Source organism: Artibeus jamaicensis, unplaced genomic scaffold (genome assembly GCF_021234435.1).
Source record: "Artibeus jamaicensis isolate MK-2021 breed Jamaican fruit bat unplaced genomic scaffold, CSHL_Jam_final contig_956, whole genome shotgun sequence".
Lineage (NCBI taxonomy): Eukaryota > Metazoa > Chordata > Mammalia > Chiroptera > Phyllostomidae > Artibeus > Artibeus jamaicensis.
The window spans coordinates 499,183-514,805 of NW_026522021.1; the positions used below are offsets into that span (position 1 = coordinate 499,183).

Here is a 15,623-nt window from a genome sequence, read left to right on the forward strand (position 1 = left end):
GGGTCTGCTTCACAAGTGTCTCCCAATAACCACTGCTCTGCCCCATCACCCGTCTGAGGAAGTGGGAGTTTAGCAACATAGAAGGTTCTGTGAGTTTTAACAAGACCTGTGTGGAGTGGCCTGTGGGTAATTAGGTTTTAAACCCGTCATTTCTAAAGCCAGTTGTGCCCTGGGTCCATCATGGGGCCAGAGAAGCATGGACTTCTGAAAGCGACCTTCAGGGCGGTGTGGTGAGCAGGGAGCACAGCCCTCGCTCAGCCGTTCCTGGGTTCTCGTCTCACTCCAGCACTTCTGCAGCTGTGTGGTCTCACTCAAGCATGTCCTCCATTCATGAGCCGGTGCCTCCTACTTAGTACATAGGTTGTGGGAGGAATAGAAAGTACACATGCGAGGCACTGGGCACATATTAAGGGCGGCTGCTGATCACCTGATCACGTCCACCGCCTGTCTGATCCGCACCCCTCGGGGCAGACGGAAGGCCCGGGGAGGGGCAGGGCTGTCCCTGCCCGGCTCCAGCCCACTCCCACCCTTACCCTCGGCAGTCGGGGCAGGCTCGGAGCTCCTGACCCCATTCCAGTTCTTACTCTGCCTGGAAGGAACACAGGCTCTTGCCCTCACTGGTGTGGCTCAGTGGGCTGAGCATCCCACAGAGTAAAAGGTTGCCCGCTTGATTCCTGGTCAGGGCACACGCCTGCGTTGCGGGCTTCGTCCCTGGTTGGGGCACATAGGAGAGGCAGCCGGTTGACGTTTCTCACATCGACATTTCTCTTCCTCCTTCCCTCCCTCCTTTCCCCTCTGTCTAAAACTAAGTAAATCATTTTTTAAAAAAAGAACACAGGCTCTCTGCAGACCTCCTGGCCTTCCTGGGCTCAGATGGTCCTTTCATGGGGTGGTGGTCACCTGGCTGGCTCCCCTGAAGAAACGTGGCTCACGAAAAGCTACCTTCAGTTCTGAAAGGCTGCCTGCGCCAGGGTGGGGGTGGGGGAATGGGTTGCTGAGCTGAGTCTCACCAGAAGGGGGCCAGTGGCTAGTCCTGGAGGTTGGGGTCCTGCACTCATCTGGAGACTGCACTGTAGCTGCCAGGCTTCTCCGAGTCTCCTCCCCAATGTCTGAGCAGAGTCTCTGATTCCAGGGCAGCCACTCAGTGCTGGTGGCATTGTGCTGTGGCCTGGCTTTCCCACCACACTGACCAGAGTCAGGCCCTGGGGGGGCGGGGGGAAGAGAGAGAGAGAGAGAGAGAGAGAGTGTGTGTGTGTGTAGTGGAGGGTGTTTGTGTATAGGTGTGTGTGGCGGGGGTGTAGAGTGTGGTATTCTTTTGCCTGTAGTTAGTTGCCTTTCAGGTAATGGCAGCTAATTCCTTTATAGCTATCAGCTTTGGTTAGTATTAGGTCTCCACTTTTTAGATTAGGTAACTGAGACTCAGAGGTAACATGACTTGGTCCCGGCATGGGAGCCAGAATCAAACCTGGTGTCCCATCCCAGCTTCTATGCTCTCCTCGTAACATTACCTGGCCTCTGGTCTAGAGGGAGCTCAGTATTTGAAGCCTCAGGCTTGCTGAGTCTTTGCAGCCATGGGCCGACAGCCATGAGCTTGAGTTGAAACGAGAGCCCCTTAGTCTTAGAGTCTAGGATCTCCCCAATTACCTTGAGGCAGGATGAGGAGCTCTGGATGGCTGCTTTCCCAGGTTGCTCTGGTCTTCCTGGCCCCTCTTTTCTGCTCTCGCATGGGCTTTGCCACCGCCCTCTCTGACTCTGCTGCTGCCTGTGTCTGGACAAACCCCCGGCTCTGCGGATTCCCTCTTGCTGGCTGGGGAGTGCCTTATCCTCAGGTGAGGCCTATCGGCTCAGGGTCAGTGTTTGTGTAGGTGCAGGGCTCCCCTCCCGGCTTTTGCATGGGCACACAGAGGAGTGGCAGGTTTGAGAGGGGTGGGTGGCCAGGGTACCGCCCTGCTGCACACCTTGGCTGCTGCCCAAGAACTGAGTAGATGTGTCACTGAGACAGCACAGCCCGGGGACAGGCTCGAGAAGACTTTGCCTCTTACTGTGACAGTGTCAGTGCGGCCATTGGCTGCAGTCAGCGTGCACAAAAGATGCCCACACTGGGTAGGCGCCAGTGATGCACTTGCCTCATAAAACTTCTCTCACTGAGACTTTCTTACAAGAATGACGAGAGGAGTGAAATAACACCGCCAGTATGTGCTCCAGAGCAGTTTGTTTTAGAAACTGCTGTTCGGCTCTTCTGCATGTCGTCCGAGGAGCCCGGGTCCAGTTTCCTGACCGAACGTGCACAGGGGCCTGAAGCTGTGACCGGCTATGGTCTCTGCCCCTCTTCCTCAGCTGCCAGGGCTTCTGGGGCTGGGCCCTCAGTGGGCGGACCTGGCTGGGGGTCCTCCAGGCAACAGTGTTCTGCTTGGCTCCAGGTCTCTGCCCTCTGCATGCCAGCCTTCCTGCCTCAGCCCCTCTAACATTCCTCCTGGCAGCTTGGACCTCTCCCTTGTCCTCCTTCCTCTCTGGTTTCTGCTCCTCCAGTTTACACTCATTGGGACCCTACTGATGTTCTCCTCTCTTCCAGGAGGGCCGCCAAAGCCAAAGCCAGAGCCAGAGCAGGTGATAAGAAACTATACTGAAGAGCTAAAAACAGCCCCGGATGAGGTAGGTGTCACAGGAGCCACACCGCGTTTAGTTTTTTTTGGAAACAAGGGGCAGCTGCACACGAGGACACCGGTCTGGCCTCTGCTGGAAGGGCAGCTCCAGGTGCTGGCTCTGTGCTCGGGGCACTTGGGTTTAACCTCTCGCCTCCTGTAGGAGGCAGGCCTTGCCAAGACAAGGTGGCGGTAGCTTTTGAAACTTGGATTCTGGTCTTAGCTTTGCTCCAAACAGGTGTGATCCTGAGCAAAGCTCCTCTCTTACATGGGCCTCTGTGTGCCCCGTGCCATCCAAGGGGCCTCTGTGCGCCCTGTGCCGTCCGAGCGCAGGAGGCTCAGAGGCGAAGGGTGGGAGTGTCTGCCCGACTCCTGAGGGCTGATGCTGGTGTGGAAGGGCGGTGGCCTTGTCCGGAGAGCAGTCCTGCTCCCCTGGCTGCTGGGAGGGCAAGTCAGGCTCCCATAATAGCTTCGGTAGGACACAAATGTCTCTCTGTGGAGCCACATTTGGGGGTTACAAGTGCCACTTTTCTCTGATTCGAATGGAGTGTCCTGGAGCATCTGGAGGAAGTGAGCTAAATGTCAGTCCTTCCAGCACAGAACCGAGGACTCCTCACCTGGCTGTTCCTCCTGCAAGTCCAGCGAGTGAGAGACAGCTGGTTGGGAAAGCCTTAGTCTGGAAGGCATCCTGCCTCCACCGTCATTTCAGCCTCCTCTGCTCCCACTTCACGGCATTCAACTTTCTCTTTGCCCTTGCGCTCATCGGGCACAACTGGGCTGCTTTGTCCCCAGGCACCTTCTCTCCAAACTGCTGTCTCCGCAGCAGGCACCCAGACGTGATCATGGTAGTGTCCCCACTGCCTTGCTTAAACCCCTCAGCGCGACCCTGAGGTGTGCAACAAAGCCCTGACTCCTGAACACGATCAGAAGCTTCCGGGATGTGGCCCCCTCCCTGTCTCGTCCCATCCCCCACCCGTTTACCCTGCCTCCTGCAGGAGCTCCCCCTGCCCCCCACGATATGCTGGTTCGTGCTTCAGATCATTCTCTTCCCTTGTCTGGAATGTCCGTTCCCGAGCTGGTCCATCCGACAAGTCCCTTTTCCCTCGTACACCCAGCTTGGAGGGCCTCTCCTGTTTTCTCTTCTCTGTCTGGCTGTTCCTGCTGCTGTACTGCCCTCTGCTTCTGGTAACACACTGGCCCCTCCTACTATGATGAGCCCCTGGGGCGCAGATGCCAGTGACTTGTCTGTGTTCTCAGCCTTGGCAACAGATGACTGTTGAGTTGACTTTGACTGTGACACTGACATTTCAGCAGATGAAGGTCTTCTCCTTCAAGTCTCCTCTTTCCATGCAGTGTCTCCTTTGATGAGTGTCCCTGTGTTTGGTCCCCCTCCAGGACTGTATCATCTGCATGGAGAAACTGTCCATGGTGTCTGGGTACAGTGATGTGACCAACAGCAAGACCATCGGGCCTGTAGCCGTGGGCCGCCTCACCAAGTGCAGCCACGCCTTCCACCTGCTCTGCCTGCTGGCCATGTACTGCAATGGGAACAAGGTGCCTGCATGCCGGCCCGGGGCGGGGCCGGGGGCGGCCTGTCCCAGTCACACTGCCCCTGAGCAGGTGGCTGGGACTGCGCTGGAGAGGACCTGGGTGTGCTCAGAAGCAGCCCCTGCCCTGCGACAGGTTGGGGGAGCGGACCTGGGGGCAGCAGGTGACTCCTGGCTGCGCTTCCTTCAGTGGAGTTTAGCCTAGTGGACAGAGGTGGGGAGGACAGGGGAACCAAGTCTGTGCAGACCTGCAGGCTTGGCCTGGCCTTTCTCCGCGGCACCTCGTGCTCCCTGTGCCAGCCAGGGTGTCGGCACCAACAGCTGGCCCGTCACAGGGGTTCCTGTTTGATTCGAAGTGTGATTAGACTGTGGGAACTTTTGCTCATAAACTTGATTTTTCTACCTGACGCCAGTCTCCTGGTACTTTCCACCCTTTAATGCAAATTATGTAATGAGTTTCTGGTGCAGAACTTACCTTTCTAAGGAAGCTGTTGGAATCAAGTTTCTGTGCAGGGAGGCTGCCTGGGAGCTGGGCCATCTGCCCAGAGCCTGATGTGCGACAGCAGCCGCCCGGTCCCCCTGCAGGCCTCCTTCCCGTCTAGATGGCAGGCGGCCGCGTCTCGGTGCGCTCTCAGCGCTCTCGCTCAGTGTGTGGTGTTCTGCCTTGTCCAGGATGGAAGTTTACAGTGTCCTTCCTGCAAAACCATCTACGGAGAGAAAACCGGGACCCAGCCTCGGGGGAAGATGGAAGTGTTCAGCTTCCAGGTGTCCCTCCCTGGCCACGAGGACTGCGGGACGATACTCATAGTTTACAACATTCCTCACGGCATTCAGGTAAGAGGGCGCCAGTACGAGGAGCGCGTCCTCGGACCTGTCTGCAGTCAGCCCCCCGCCCAGCAGTCTGCCCCCGGTCACTGCGGGGTGCCCGGGTTGCTCAGCTTAGGCTTCCAGGAATCAGGAGGGGCTCGTGCTGGGCCACAGCAAGCCCTCAGGGCTGAGGAAGCACCGGGATGGCCCTCGGCCCTTTCCTGAGATAGGGAAGGCTTCCTGGAGGCAGAGACGTCTTAACTGGATTTGCCCAGGTCAGAGGCCAAGTATACAAGCCGGAGGAACACGTGTTGAGGGGCTGGAGCCATCTGGGAGGCACAGGGCGGGGCGGGGAGGTGCCAGTAGTGAAGACCGATGGAGAGACTGGCTGAGTGGCCAGAGCAGGCCTGGGCTGGGAGCAGCAGGGTTGGGCCTGGGTGTCAGGAACAGGACAGGAACCCTAGGGTCCCAGGGTCCCAGTGGAGACCCAGAAAGAACACTCACCCCTTAGGCCTCCTTCCTTGGGCCAGGGTTGATCTCAGAGCCTGGGATGATTTAGGAAGATAAGGACAGTGGGGACCAGGAGCCTGAAGGTCATGTGCTTTTCCCTGACTTCCTTCTACTTCTGGGCTCAGAGTGAAATATTTAATGTAGTCTGGACAGGGTTGGAGCTGTCGGTGGCACACACTCCTGTCGAGACCACTGCCGCTGTCTCAGGGCCCTGCTTCAGCTACTTCTAGAGCAGGGCGGCAAACACAGGGCCCGAGGGCTGAATCCGGCCCAGCACCTGGTTTCTGCCCGGCGGCAGCTCCGAGCTCTCGCTTAACTGTTAAGGACTAGTTACATTTATACAGTCCTGAAGTTACATCCAGCCCTTCGAAGGCAACCTCGAGGCTGATGTGGCTCCTGGTGAAAATGAGTTTGACGCCCCTGCTCTAGAGTGAAGAGCGGAGGGGCCTCTGTGCGGGAGTGAGGGCAGCCCGAAGGCTGGCAGCCCTGCCATCCAGTCCAGGAAGCCAGGGCCTGGCGGGTTGCCGAAGAAGCAGAGCCTGCGTCCTGGCCTCGGGGCAGGGCGGGGCGGGTGGGGTGGGCACTGGTCTCATCAGGGAGACAGAGCGTTGGCTGGTTCCAGGGGCAGCGGCACGCTTTCAGGGAGCCGTTCTCACCGGGCCTTCAAGGGGCAGGACCGAGAGAGGCAGCATGTGTGTGATCGCTCGAGCTCAGGAATGGCTCCGGCCGGGAGGGCAGAGGGCGAGGCCGGGCCTCTGTGCACCGTGAGCTCCTGAATCCCGTGAGCACTCCCACTCCCGTGTCCTCCTTCTGCAGGGCCCCGAGCACCCCAACCCTGGGAAGCCATTCACCGCCAGAGGTTTCCCCCGCCAGTGCTACCTTCCGGACAATGTCCAGGGCCGCAAGGTAAAGGCCCCACCGCCACAGCCACCCTTGGGGATGCCCCCCCACACTCACAGTGGCAGGCTCGTGCCCAGCTGCTGGCTCTGGAACGGAAGAGAGCAGGGAGGCCTGGACTCGCTGATGGGAGGGGAGCTCACCCTGAATGTCCCTGGAAGAGGGCATAGTCCAGGTGTTTGGGGGCCGAGCGGGTGGCAGCACCGTCTCAGCCGTGGGGTGGGGCCAAGGCGAGTCGTGGAGCTGCCCAGCGTGAGGTCCTGCTGGACTGTCAGCCCAGCAGTTGGCATCCAGGGGCGTCAGGGCTACAGCTGGAGGCTGGGGACCCCACAGACGGGGCCTCACACCCTGGACTACGGATGACATCGCTTAGCCTAGCCCGTGGCACTCCGCTGCCCACAGCTGACATTGGTGGGCGGGTGGTGCTGCTGTCCTCGCCTTTATCACTGGGGTAGGTTAGTGGGGGTGGGCAGTGGACGCTCCCACCCTGTCGCCTGGCCACCCCTGCCCCCAGGGTGAAGCATCTTGTGGAGCGACAGGTCGGTGCTTACTCACCCTTCCCCCTCCCTCACGTCTTCTTTTTCTCCCTCTTCCTCCGGGGGCAGGTCCTAGAGCTACTGAAGGTGGCCTGGAAAAGGCGGCTCATCTTCACAGTGGGCACGTCCAGCACCACAGGCGAGACCGACACGGTGGTGTGGAACGAGATCCACCACAAGACCGAGATGGACCGCAACGCGACAGGCCACGGCTACCCTGACCCCAACTACCTGCAGAACGTGCTGACCGAGCTGGCCGCTCAGGGGGTGACCGAGGACTGCCTGGAGCAGCAGTGACCCGCCAGCCTGGCAGCCGGCGCCCCATCCCCGCTGCCGGCTGGGCTGCCCTGGGACGGACAGGCAGGAAGGTGCCTCTCCTCGGAGGCCGAAGTGTTTGTCAGGGGTGTGGGCGTTTTCCACCAAAGCTGGGCTTCTCCCATTTGCCTTTCCTCCTTCCTCTTCCTCTCCAGGCCTGGATCTGCATGGCAATCGGGCAAGCCTGGGGAGTTGTTCTTGTGGGGGCTTACGATGCAGCTACCTCAGTGCTGGGGGCCTGGTCTGGGGTGAGGAGACTGCCCCAGCCCCAGCCCGGGGCAGGCATGGATCTGGGTCAGCTTCTCATACCTCAGATGTTGTTTGCAATAAATGCCTAATAGCCAAAGTCGGCAGGCCCTGGTACGTTTGTCAGCGTGTGTGATGTATGGAGGCCTGCACACCCGTGTCCTGCTGTGTCAGCTCCCATTTCCCACGTGCAGACTGAGGCCAGCCCTGGCCGGGCAGCTCAGCGGGTTAGAGCACCGTCCCGGCACACCACGGGGTTGCGGGTGAGGTCCCCGGTTGGCACGTAGAAGAATCAACCACTGAGTGTATAAATAAGTGGAACAACAAAACGATCTCTCTCTCTCTCCGCCTTCCATTCTCTCTCAAATCAATTAAAAAAATTCAAAACCAAACGAAACAAACAGGCTGCAGTGAGGGCCGGAGAGCCCACGGCACTGAGCTGCGCTGCTCCCCAGCCCCCAACTCGTTCTCCTTGTGTGAAGTCCAGCAACTCAGAGCCCGCCCTCCCGTATTCCCCAGGTTCTGGGGACACTGCTCGCAGGGGCAGGTGCTGCTGTCTCCATTTCACAGATGGGGAAACTGAGGCTCAAGGGCGTAGTGACTGGCCCGAGGTCCCAGCTAGTGGTAGACCCAGAGCTGAAATCTGGGCCGGGGTTGGTTTGATACCATCCTCAAAGTTCTAATTCTTTGGCAGCCTCTCAGAGGGAGGACCAAATACTGCCTCAGTTGCTGTCTGCCAGCGGGGCGGGTTTGGGGAGTGCTTGGGGCCTGGGACCAGAGGGGCGCACAGGGCTGCGTTTCGAGTGGGCCGGGCACTTTTGCCTTTGCAAGCCCCTTTCTGCATAAGGAAAAAGTTAAATTCTGTCTTACAATGTGACGGTGCAAAGATGAACACACATTAGAGCATTTTCTCCCATCTAAAAGTTCACTTTTTTTCCTTCTGATTTTAAAAGAAATCAAGACTTTTCCCGGGCCCCTAAAGATACTGCGGGCCCTGCACACTGCTCGCCGAGCCCCCGGGAGGAGCTGGTCCTGGGGCGGGCAGGGCCTGGCTGGGCCGGGGCGCTGGGTCCCACCCTGAGACCTGCTCTGCTGGCCCCCAGAGCACGGGCAGCGGGTGGGCACCCGATGCTGCTGCCCTCTGGACCCCACATTTAAGTGTAATGGGAGCCAGTGGGGGGAGCACTTGCAGAATCTACCTGGTAAGGGTCTCGTGTCCAGACTGCGTGAGGAACTCAACAACAGTAATAAAAAGACAAATACCCAATTTTTAAAACAAAGCCTGAGCAGGTTTGACTCGGGTGGGCGTCATCCTGCAAACTTAAAACTGCGGGTTCAATTCCCAGTCAGGGCACATGGTTAGGCTGCAGGTTCAGTCCCTGGTTGGTGCGCATACAAGAGGCACCCAGTTGATGTTTCTCACGTCAATATTTCTCTCCCTTTCTTTCCCTCTCTCTCTCCAAAATCAATGAGCACGTCCTCGGATAAGGATTGAAAAAAAAGCAAAGGACTTTTCTCCAAAGAAAATACACAGATGGCTGATAGGCACATGAAAATGCTCAACGTCATCAGGGAGACCTGGATCAGAACCACAGGGTGACCCCTCTTCACACCCATGAATGGTTAGTATCAATAAACAGATAAACAGGAAAGCGACGTGTCGGGGATGTGGAGGATCGGAGCTCTTGCTGCTGCTTGCTGGTGGGGATGTGAAACGCAGCTGCTCTGGAGAATGGCGAGGCGGTTTCTCAGCGGTCCCCACGTGGCTACGCAGTCCCACTCCTAGGTTCATATCCAAGAGCTGAAAACGTCCACACTGAAGCATGAATGGTCCTATGGATATGATTCATAATGGCCCCAAAGTGGAACACCCCAAATATCCCCCTGCTGATGAATGGGCAAACAAAATGGTCTACCCGTGCAACACAGCACATCCCGGGCCGGGGGACTCGGGGGGATGGGGCCCCCTTCCACGCACTGGCACCCCGTGGTTTGCCCAGTCAGGGCGCACACCTGGCTCACGTTCCGTTCCCGATCGGGGTGCTGCGGTACGGGAGGTGACCGATGCATGCTTCTCACGTTAACGTTTCTCTCTCTCCTTTTCTCTCAAAATCAATAAAAGTATGTCCTCAGGTGAGGATTTAAAAAAAATGAAGTACTGTCATACGGGTACGGATGAACCTTGAAAATATTATGCCAAGTGAAAGAAGCCAGACAGGAAAGGCCACACACTGTGTGATTCTCTTGGTACAAAATGTCTAGAGCAGGCAGACCCCCGCAGGCAGAAAGGCTGGCGGTGCCCAGAGGCCAGAGGGAGTAGGGCGTGACTCTCCGCCGAGTGTTCCCTCCAGTGACGAAAAGTTCTGGAACTGGTGTCGATGGCACAACCTTGCTAATGTGCAAAAACCAGGGAACTGTATACTTTTGAAGGATGAATTTTATGATATATGAATTATATCAGTAATATATATATATACACATACAAAGAGTGAAGCAAAAGTATGTTCGTATGGAAAATGCACAATAATGAAAAATAATAGAAGAATAAACTTTCACACACCACTTTTGCCCACCTGCATATACAGTGAGAGCTGAGGGGAGTGAGTAATGTACGTGGGGGCTTGCCAGCCGTCAAGGGCCTACAGACCTTTCTCCATGTTCTTCCTTTGGACGAGGGAACTGAGGAGCCAGGGAGGGTGCGGCTTCGAGGAGGGAGGGCAGGGGGCCAAGTGTGATGTGAGGGGCCGGAGCAGACAGGTTGTGTGGGGGAGTCGTGATGGGGGGGACTGGGCAAGTTGGAGCTGCCCCCGGCTTGCTCCTGGGTGGGGATGGGTGGGGATGGAAGGCCAGAGGGAGTCTCCTGGCACATGGGGTGCAGGAATCTCAGGCACGTGGCCCTGAGCCCAAGGTTCTAAATGTTTGTTCTCCCCAGGGCTGGGAGAATGGGAGGCTGGGTGGGCCCTAAACTGAGACAGGGGACTCTGGGCTCCAGCGGCCTCCCCCTCAGCCCTGGCCTGCCCCACCCTGTGGGGACTGGGCTGAGGGGAGGAGTTGGGGTACGTGCACATTTTCAGGTCTTTCCAGCCCCTGGTCAACCTGGCAGCCGGACTAACCAGCTCCTCCCAGCCCAAGGTGTTGGGGGAGGAGTGTGGCAGAGGGTCAGCCAGAGCCGCCCCAGGCTGCGGCTGTGGTGGAAGACGGCCGTCATGGGGCTCTCCCAGAGGCAGCCTCGCCTGTGGCTGCTGCTCCTGTTGGGGGCGCTGGTCTGGCCCCAGCCCTGCACGAACCTGGGTGAGTGGGGGTTCAGGGATTGGACACACCTGTGGAGCACCTGCTGGAGTGATTGGACCTGGGGAGCCCGCATCCTGTGATCGGGAGGGGCAGCCCCCGACCCTCACGCCTATCTCCATGGCCGCAGAGCTGATCCCCTACACGCCGCAGATAACAGCCTGGGACCTGGAAGGGAAGGTGACAGCCACCACATTTTCCTTGGAGCAGCCGCGCTGTGTGCTAGACAGTAACGCCAGTGCTGCCAGCACTGTCTGGCTGGTGGTGGCCTTCAGCAATGGTGTGTCACAGCACAGGTGTGGGGTCTGGGGTGGGGTGGGGGGCCGCAGAGAGCTGCAGGTTCTGGGGGCTCCTCCGTCCCCGTGACCTTCCACAGCTGGGCATGGGGTAGGAGTTGGGCTTTACGGAGAGGGTGCTCTGACAGGGTGACAAAGCCCGCTTTGGGTCGTAGGGGCCCTCTGGGTGCTGAGGCATGGAGGGCCGAGGCAAAGAAGACCCAGCTCCTCCTGCCACCAGCCCCATCTGTCTGTCTCTGCCTCCTGCAGCCTCCAGGGACTTCCAGAACCCGAGGACACTGGCTGAGATCCCAGCCTCTCCTCAGTTGTTGAGTACTGATGGCCACTACATGACGCTGCCCTTGTCCCTGGACCAGCTGCCCTGCGAGGAGGATCCCGTGGGTGGCAGCAGCATCCCTGTGCTGCGGGTGGGCAACGACCCTGACTGCCCGGCTGACCTCCACCAGGCGTCCTACTGCAATGCCCCCCTCCCCGGCCCCGGACCTTACAGGTGGGTGGCTCTGCCTGGAGCCTGGGACAGGAGGTTGCCCTCCGTAGCCTTTCCCCAGCTCCATCCTGGCTGCAGGGGAAACAGGCCCTTCCCGTCTGTAAGCCTTGGCTTCTTCCTCTGGGGTGGGGGAGGGGGTTGATGGGGGTAGGGCACAGAAGCTCCAAGTGACTTGTCCAGACCAGGGCTGCGCAGGGCGCAGGATGAGGCCAGGAGCCCTCAGGGAGACCAAGTTCAGCTGGGAGAACCAGCGGGCGTGCAGGGCGGGCAGTGTGGTATGGGCAGGCCTGCACCTCCACACTGCCTCCCTCTGCCCTCTCACCCAGCCCTGCCAGGTCCACCTCCCCTCAGCCCCAGGCCTTGACTCCTATCCCTAGCAGCCACCAGAGCCAGCTTCCCTCAGTGCCAGCCTGCCTGGGGCTCTTGACACTCAGCACCCTTCCAGAGCTCCCCAGCCCCCTGCAAAGACACAACCTGAGCTCCTCTGCACGGCCCTCAGTGCCATTTTGTCCCCTCCCTGTGACCCTGGGCTCTGAGTGCGCCCTGAATACACCCCTCCCTCCCCTAGGCCTCTCCCTGGGGTGCTCGCCTCCACTGGAGGGCTTCCATGGCTTCAGAGACTGCACAGGGCCAGCGGTTCTCCTCTGGGGGGCCTGGAGCCCCCAGCCCATACACCTGCTGAGCCAACGCTCAGAGCGTGGCCCAGAAGAGCGGCCTGGAGCCCGGCTGCGGTGGGCACCCTGCCTGGGGCAGTTGGGCTCTGAGCCTCATCCCTCCTCTGCTCCCCAGGGTGAAGTTCCTCCTGATGGACGCCAGGGGCTCACCCCAGGCCGAGACCAGGTGGTCCGACCCCATCGCTCTTCCCCAAGGTAGCACTGGGGAGGGGCTTTCTGGCTCCAGGCTGTCCCTTGGAGACTCATCACCCTGGGCAAAACGGTCATGCCCAGCTGCCCCCCTCCGGTCACTGCCATGGGATGGGGACTGGTGTCAGTATTCAAGCCTGGCTGACCCTCCACACAGAACCTTGTGCTGGGGGGTGGGGCACGCAGTAGAGGCACTGGCTCTGTCCATCTCCAAATGTTTGCCAGCTCTTGGAGTCCAGGCCCCAGCCCGGTCGAGGGCAGAGAGCCTTCCCTCCTACAGGGAGGCAGCCCGGGGCCCAGCGCTGCTTCAGAGAAGAGGGTCAGGGCAAGAAAGTGGCCCAGGGTCAGTTGGGGCCACAGGTTCTGGGAGGCTTCCCTCAGCAGGTCCCCCAGAAGCCAGCATGAATGAGTCACCAGGCCAAAGAAACTGCATGTGTGAAGGCCAGAATGTCCGGTGTCTGGACACTTGGGAGATGGGCTGCAGAAGCTGGGGGCGGGGATGGTGGCATCTTGTCTGAAGGCCTTGCATGCCAGCCTCCAGGGGGCAGGGCAGCTTCGTGGCCAGTCCTGAGGTCTGCCATGGAGCCATGGGTGGGCGCCCTGGTGGGAGCAGCCTAGAAGGTGAGACGAGGGTGGGGGCTGGAGCCACGGCTGGTGCAGGCTACGGGGCAGGTGCCCATCTGAGATGGGTGGGCTCAGGAGGCTGTGGACAAGAGGGAGCCTGTCCCCAGGGATGAGCACGGGTGGGGGGGCGACTGCCCTGGGGTCCCTGGGCAGTCTCTGAGCAGCCTCTGTATGTGCAGGGAAGTCCCCAGGGTCCATCGACACATGGCCAGGGCGGCGACATGGTGACATGATTGTCATCACCTCCATCCTCTCCTCTCTGGCCGGCCTGCTGCTCCTGGCCTTCCTGGCAGCCTCCACTGTGCGCTTGTGAGTGGTGACACACCCAGGGCCCTTTGCCCACCGGGAACCCCTTCTCTCTCTCTGATCCCTGAGCCTGGAAGGCCTCCCTGACCCTGTGGTTTTGGCTGGGCAATGTCCCTGGAAGGACTGTGAGGGGAATTTCCACCCGAGCGTCTCCCCTGGGAGGTCAGAGAGGCATGTGGTCCAGCAGCTCCTCCAACTGCAGGTTCAGAGCAGGGGCCACCTCACTATTCTCCTCTCTGTCCGTGTGCCCTTGCTTTGGCCTTGTCCTCTTGGGCCGCATTTTCTCTCCACGAGCCCTCTCTTAATTCAGTGAATCGACATCAAGGTATTCAGGGTGGCCACCTGGAGGAGGCAGGCCTCCAGCTTGTTCTAGAAGGGAGGGAAGGGAGATCAGAGGAGAAAGAGGAGTGTGGGAGTGGTGACAGGATCCAGCCAGAGGCAGCCAGCTCCACCAGCCGTGCCACAGCTCCTCCTCCTCTTCTTGTCCAGCTCCAGCCTGTGGTGGCCTGAGGAAGCCCCTGAGCAGCTTCGGATTGGCTCCTTCAAGGGCAAGCGCTACGTGACCCACCACATCCCGCCCAGTGAAGCTGTCACCCTGCCGGTGGGCTTCGAGCCTGGCCTGGACCCTCTCCCCAGCCTCAGTCCCTAGCCTGGCCTATGTGCCTATCCCTGGGGCAGTGAAGGGAGGGGATGGAGAGACAAGGGTAGAGTGCTCCTTCTCAGCCCTTGCGCCCACACGTCCTCCCCAGCACACTACCCCCTGCCTGAAATCCCACCTCTAGCAGCCCTGACTGGCTTTCCCATTCCCCGCTCTCTCTAGGCAACTGAAGCTGCATGCAGGGGAGTTCGGGGGAGGGCTATGGTCAGGCTGGGCATCCGGCCCCCATTGCCCTCCCTACCTCTATTCTGCACGTCCTCCTGTGAGTCAGGATGGAAAGGCCAACCTGACTGGAAGCTTCCAGGCCCCAGGTGGAGGCCTAGAGTGGACTTAGGAAGCTGAACTGGGAGCACCTGGGCCTCCCAGGTCTCTGTCCCGCCAGCCAGTGGCCAGTGGCTGGGGCTGCAGTGAAGCCTTCAGAGGCGCCTGCTCTGTCCCTGGGCACAGGCCCTTCCTGAGCGTGGCTAGAAGGTCAGAGTGTAGATGCACATTATGACCATCTGGCCACAGATGTTTGGGCCACCACTTCCAACTCCCCTGCACACACAGAAGCCCTCACACTTACCTACTCACTCTCACTCCACGAACACTTGTTGAGGGCCTACTGCATGCCAGACACAGTGTTAGATATGGGGCCTCAGGCAGGTCTTGGGGAGCTCACTCAAGGCTCTGGACCTCAGATGGCAATATGTCCAGATGTGACCTGTTATTGTTGAGTCTGTCATGCCCTCAGATTGTCACATATACTGGGCATACTCCCTCAGATAATCACCCCAATGGGCTCTCTTGGGTCCATGATCACTCCCCACCCCCAGTCACTGGAGGACAGGTTTATTCCCCCATCGCCCATCCTCCCTTAAGGCTGGTGTTACCCTCTGTGGCCACACGAGGGCGACCAGTGCACCGCAGCTACTGCCGAACAGTCCCGCATGCGCACTCCTATTCGAGGACCTGCTGGACGCCACCCGGCGGCCGCTCCCAGCCGGTGACCTGATGTCAAAGAGCAGCACCACTCAGCAGGGTCTCTGGAGGTCAGAGCTCCAGGCCCGACTTCTATCACGCCAGAGAGATAAGCAGTCACGCTCCGCTAGTCCAATCCAGACAACCTCACGGTTTGCTAGATGGAGAAACAGGCTTAGTGACTTGCCCATTGTGCTGTGTCCACTGCTACCCCACCCACTGGCCCCTGGCCCCTCAGCCTGACTGCAGTGCCTGCGGGCGGGGGTACCCCCTCTCTGGAGGTAAATAAATGCTGTCTGGCTTTTCCACCTGAGCAGTTCCTGTGCTGGTTTCAGAAGAGGAACATTTACACGTGGGGCCCAGCCTGGCCTTGTTCTGCCCAGCCCTGCCCGCCACCAGGTCCAGGGGTGCCCTGAGCCTGTCCCCTTCATTGCTAGTCCTAATCATGTCTGGGGGGGTGTGTCCTCATCTCTTGTTGGGCCCTGTGGGTGGGTCGGAAACCCACTCAAGTATTGCAGGGCCAGGAAGCCAGCTACTGAGCATTTCTGAGCATTTAGTAGTACTCCATTCCAGGCAAACTCTTCAGGGGAGTCTTTGCTTTCAAATCCCATGCACGCCTGGGCCCTGGTGGCCTTTTCCTT

General features: G+C 59.3%; 2 protein-coding genes across 5 annotated transcripts in view; both read left to right on the plus strand.

Moving 5' to 3' along the window:
- DTX2 (deltex E3 ubiquitin ligase 2) overlaps positions 1–7,600 on the plus strand; it is a 34,334-nt gene extending 26,734 nt beyond the window's left edge. For all 3 annotated transcript variants that reach the window (XM_037139167.2, XM_037139169.2, XM_037139168.2), the window contains 5 exons: positions 2,573–2,652; positions 4,038–4,196; positions 4,862–5,023; positions 6,323–6,412; positions 7,009–7,600. In XM_037139167.2, the coding sequence (XP_036995062.2) occupies positions 2,573–2,652; positions 4,038–4,196; positions 4,862–5,023; positions 6,323–6,412; positions 7,009–7,236 (719 nt within the window). In that variant the 3' untranslated portion in view covers positions 7,237–7,600. The remainder of the gene's footprint in view (positions 1–2,572; positions 2,653–4,037; positions 4,197–4,861; positions 5,024–6,322; positions 6,413–7,008) is intronic.
- A 2,923-nt stretch (positions 7,601–10,523) lies between these two features.
- Positions 10,524–15,295, plus strand: UPK3B (uroplakin 3B). 2 transcript variants are annotated; one of them, XM_037139170.2, is made up of 6 exons: positions 10,524–10,791; positions 10,919–11,068; positions 11,334–11,574; positions 12,361–12,440; positions 13,238–13,367; positions 13,854–15,295. In XM_037139170.2, exons 1-6 carry the CDS (start codon positions 10,707–10,709, stop codon positions 14,011–14,013), a joined length of 846 nt encoding a protein of 281 aa, XP_036995065.2. In that variant the 5' UTR covers positions 10,524–10,706; the 3' UTR covers positions 14,014–15,295. The 2 variants fall into 2 exon arrangements, with proteins under 2 accessions (XP_036995065.2, XP_036995066.2); XM_037139171.2 differs by lacking the exon at positions 10,919–11,068 and having other exon boundaries at positions 10,630–10,791.
- Positions 15,296–15,623: the final 328 nt, after the last annotated feature.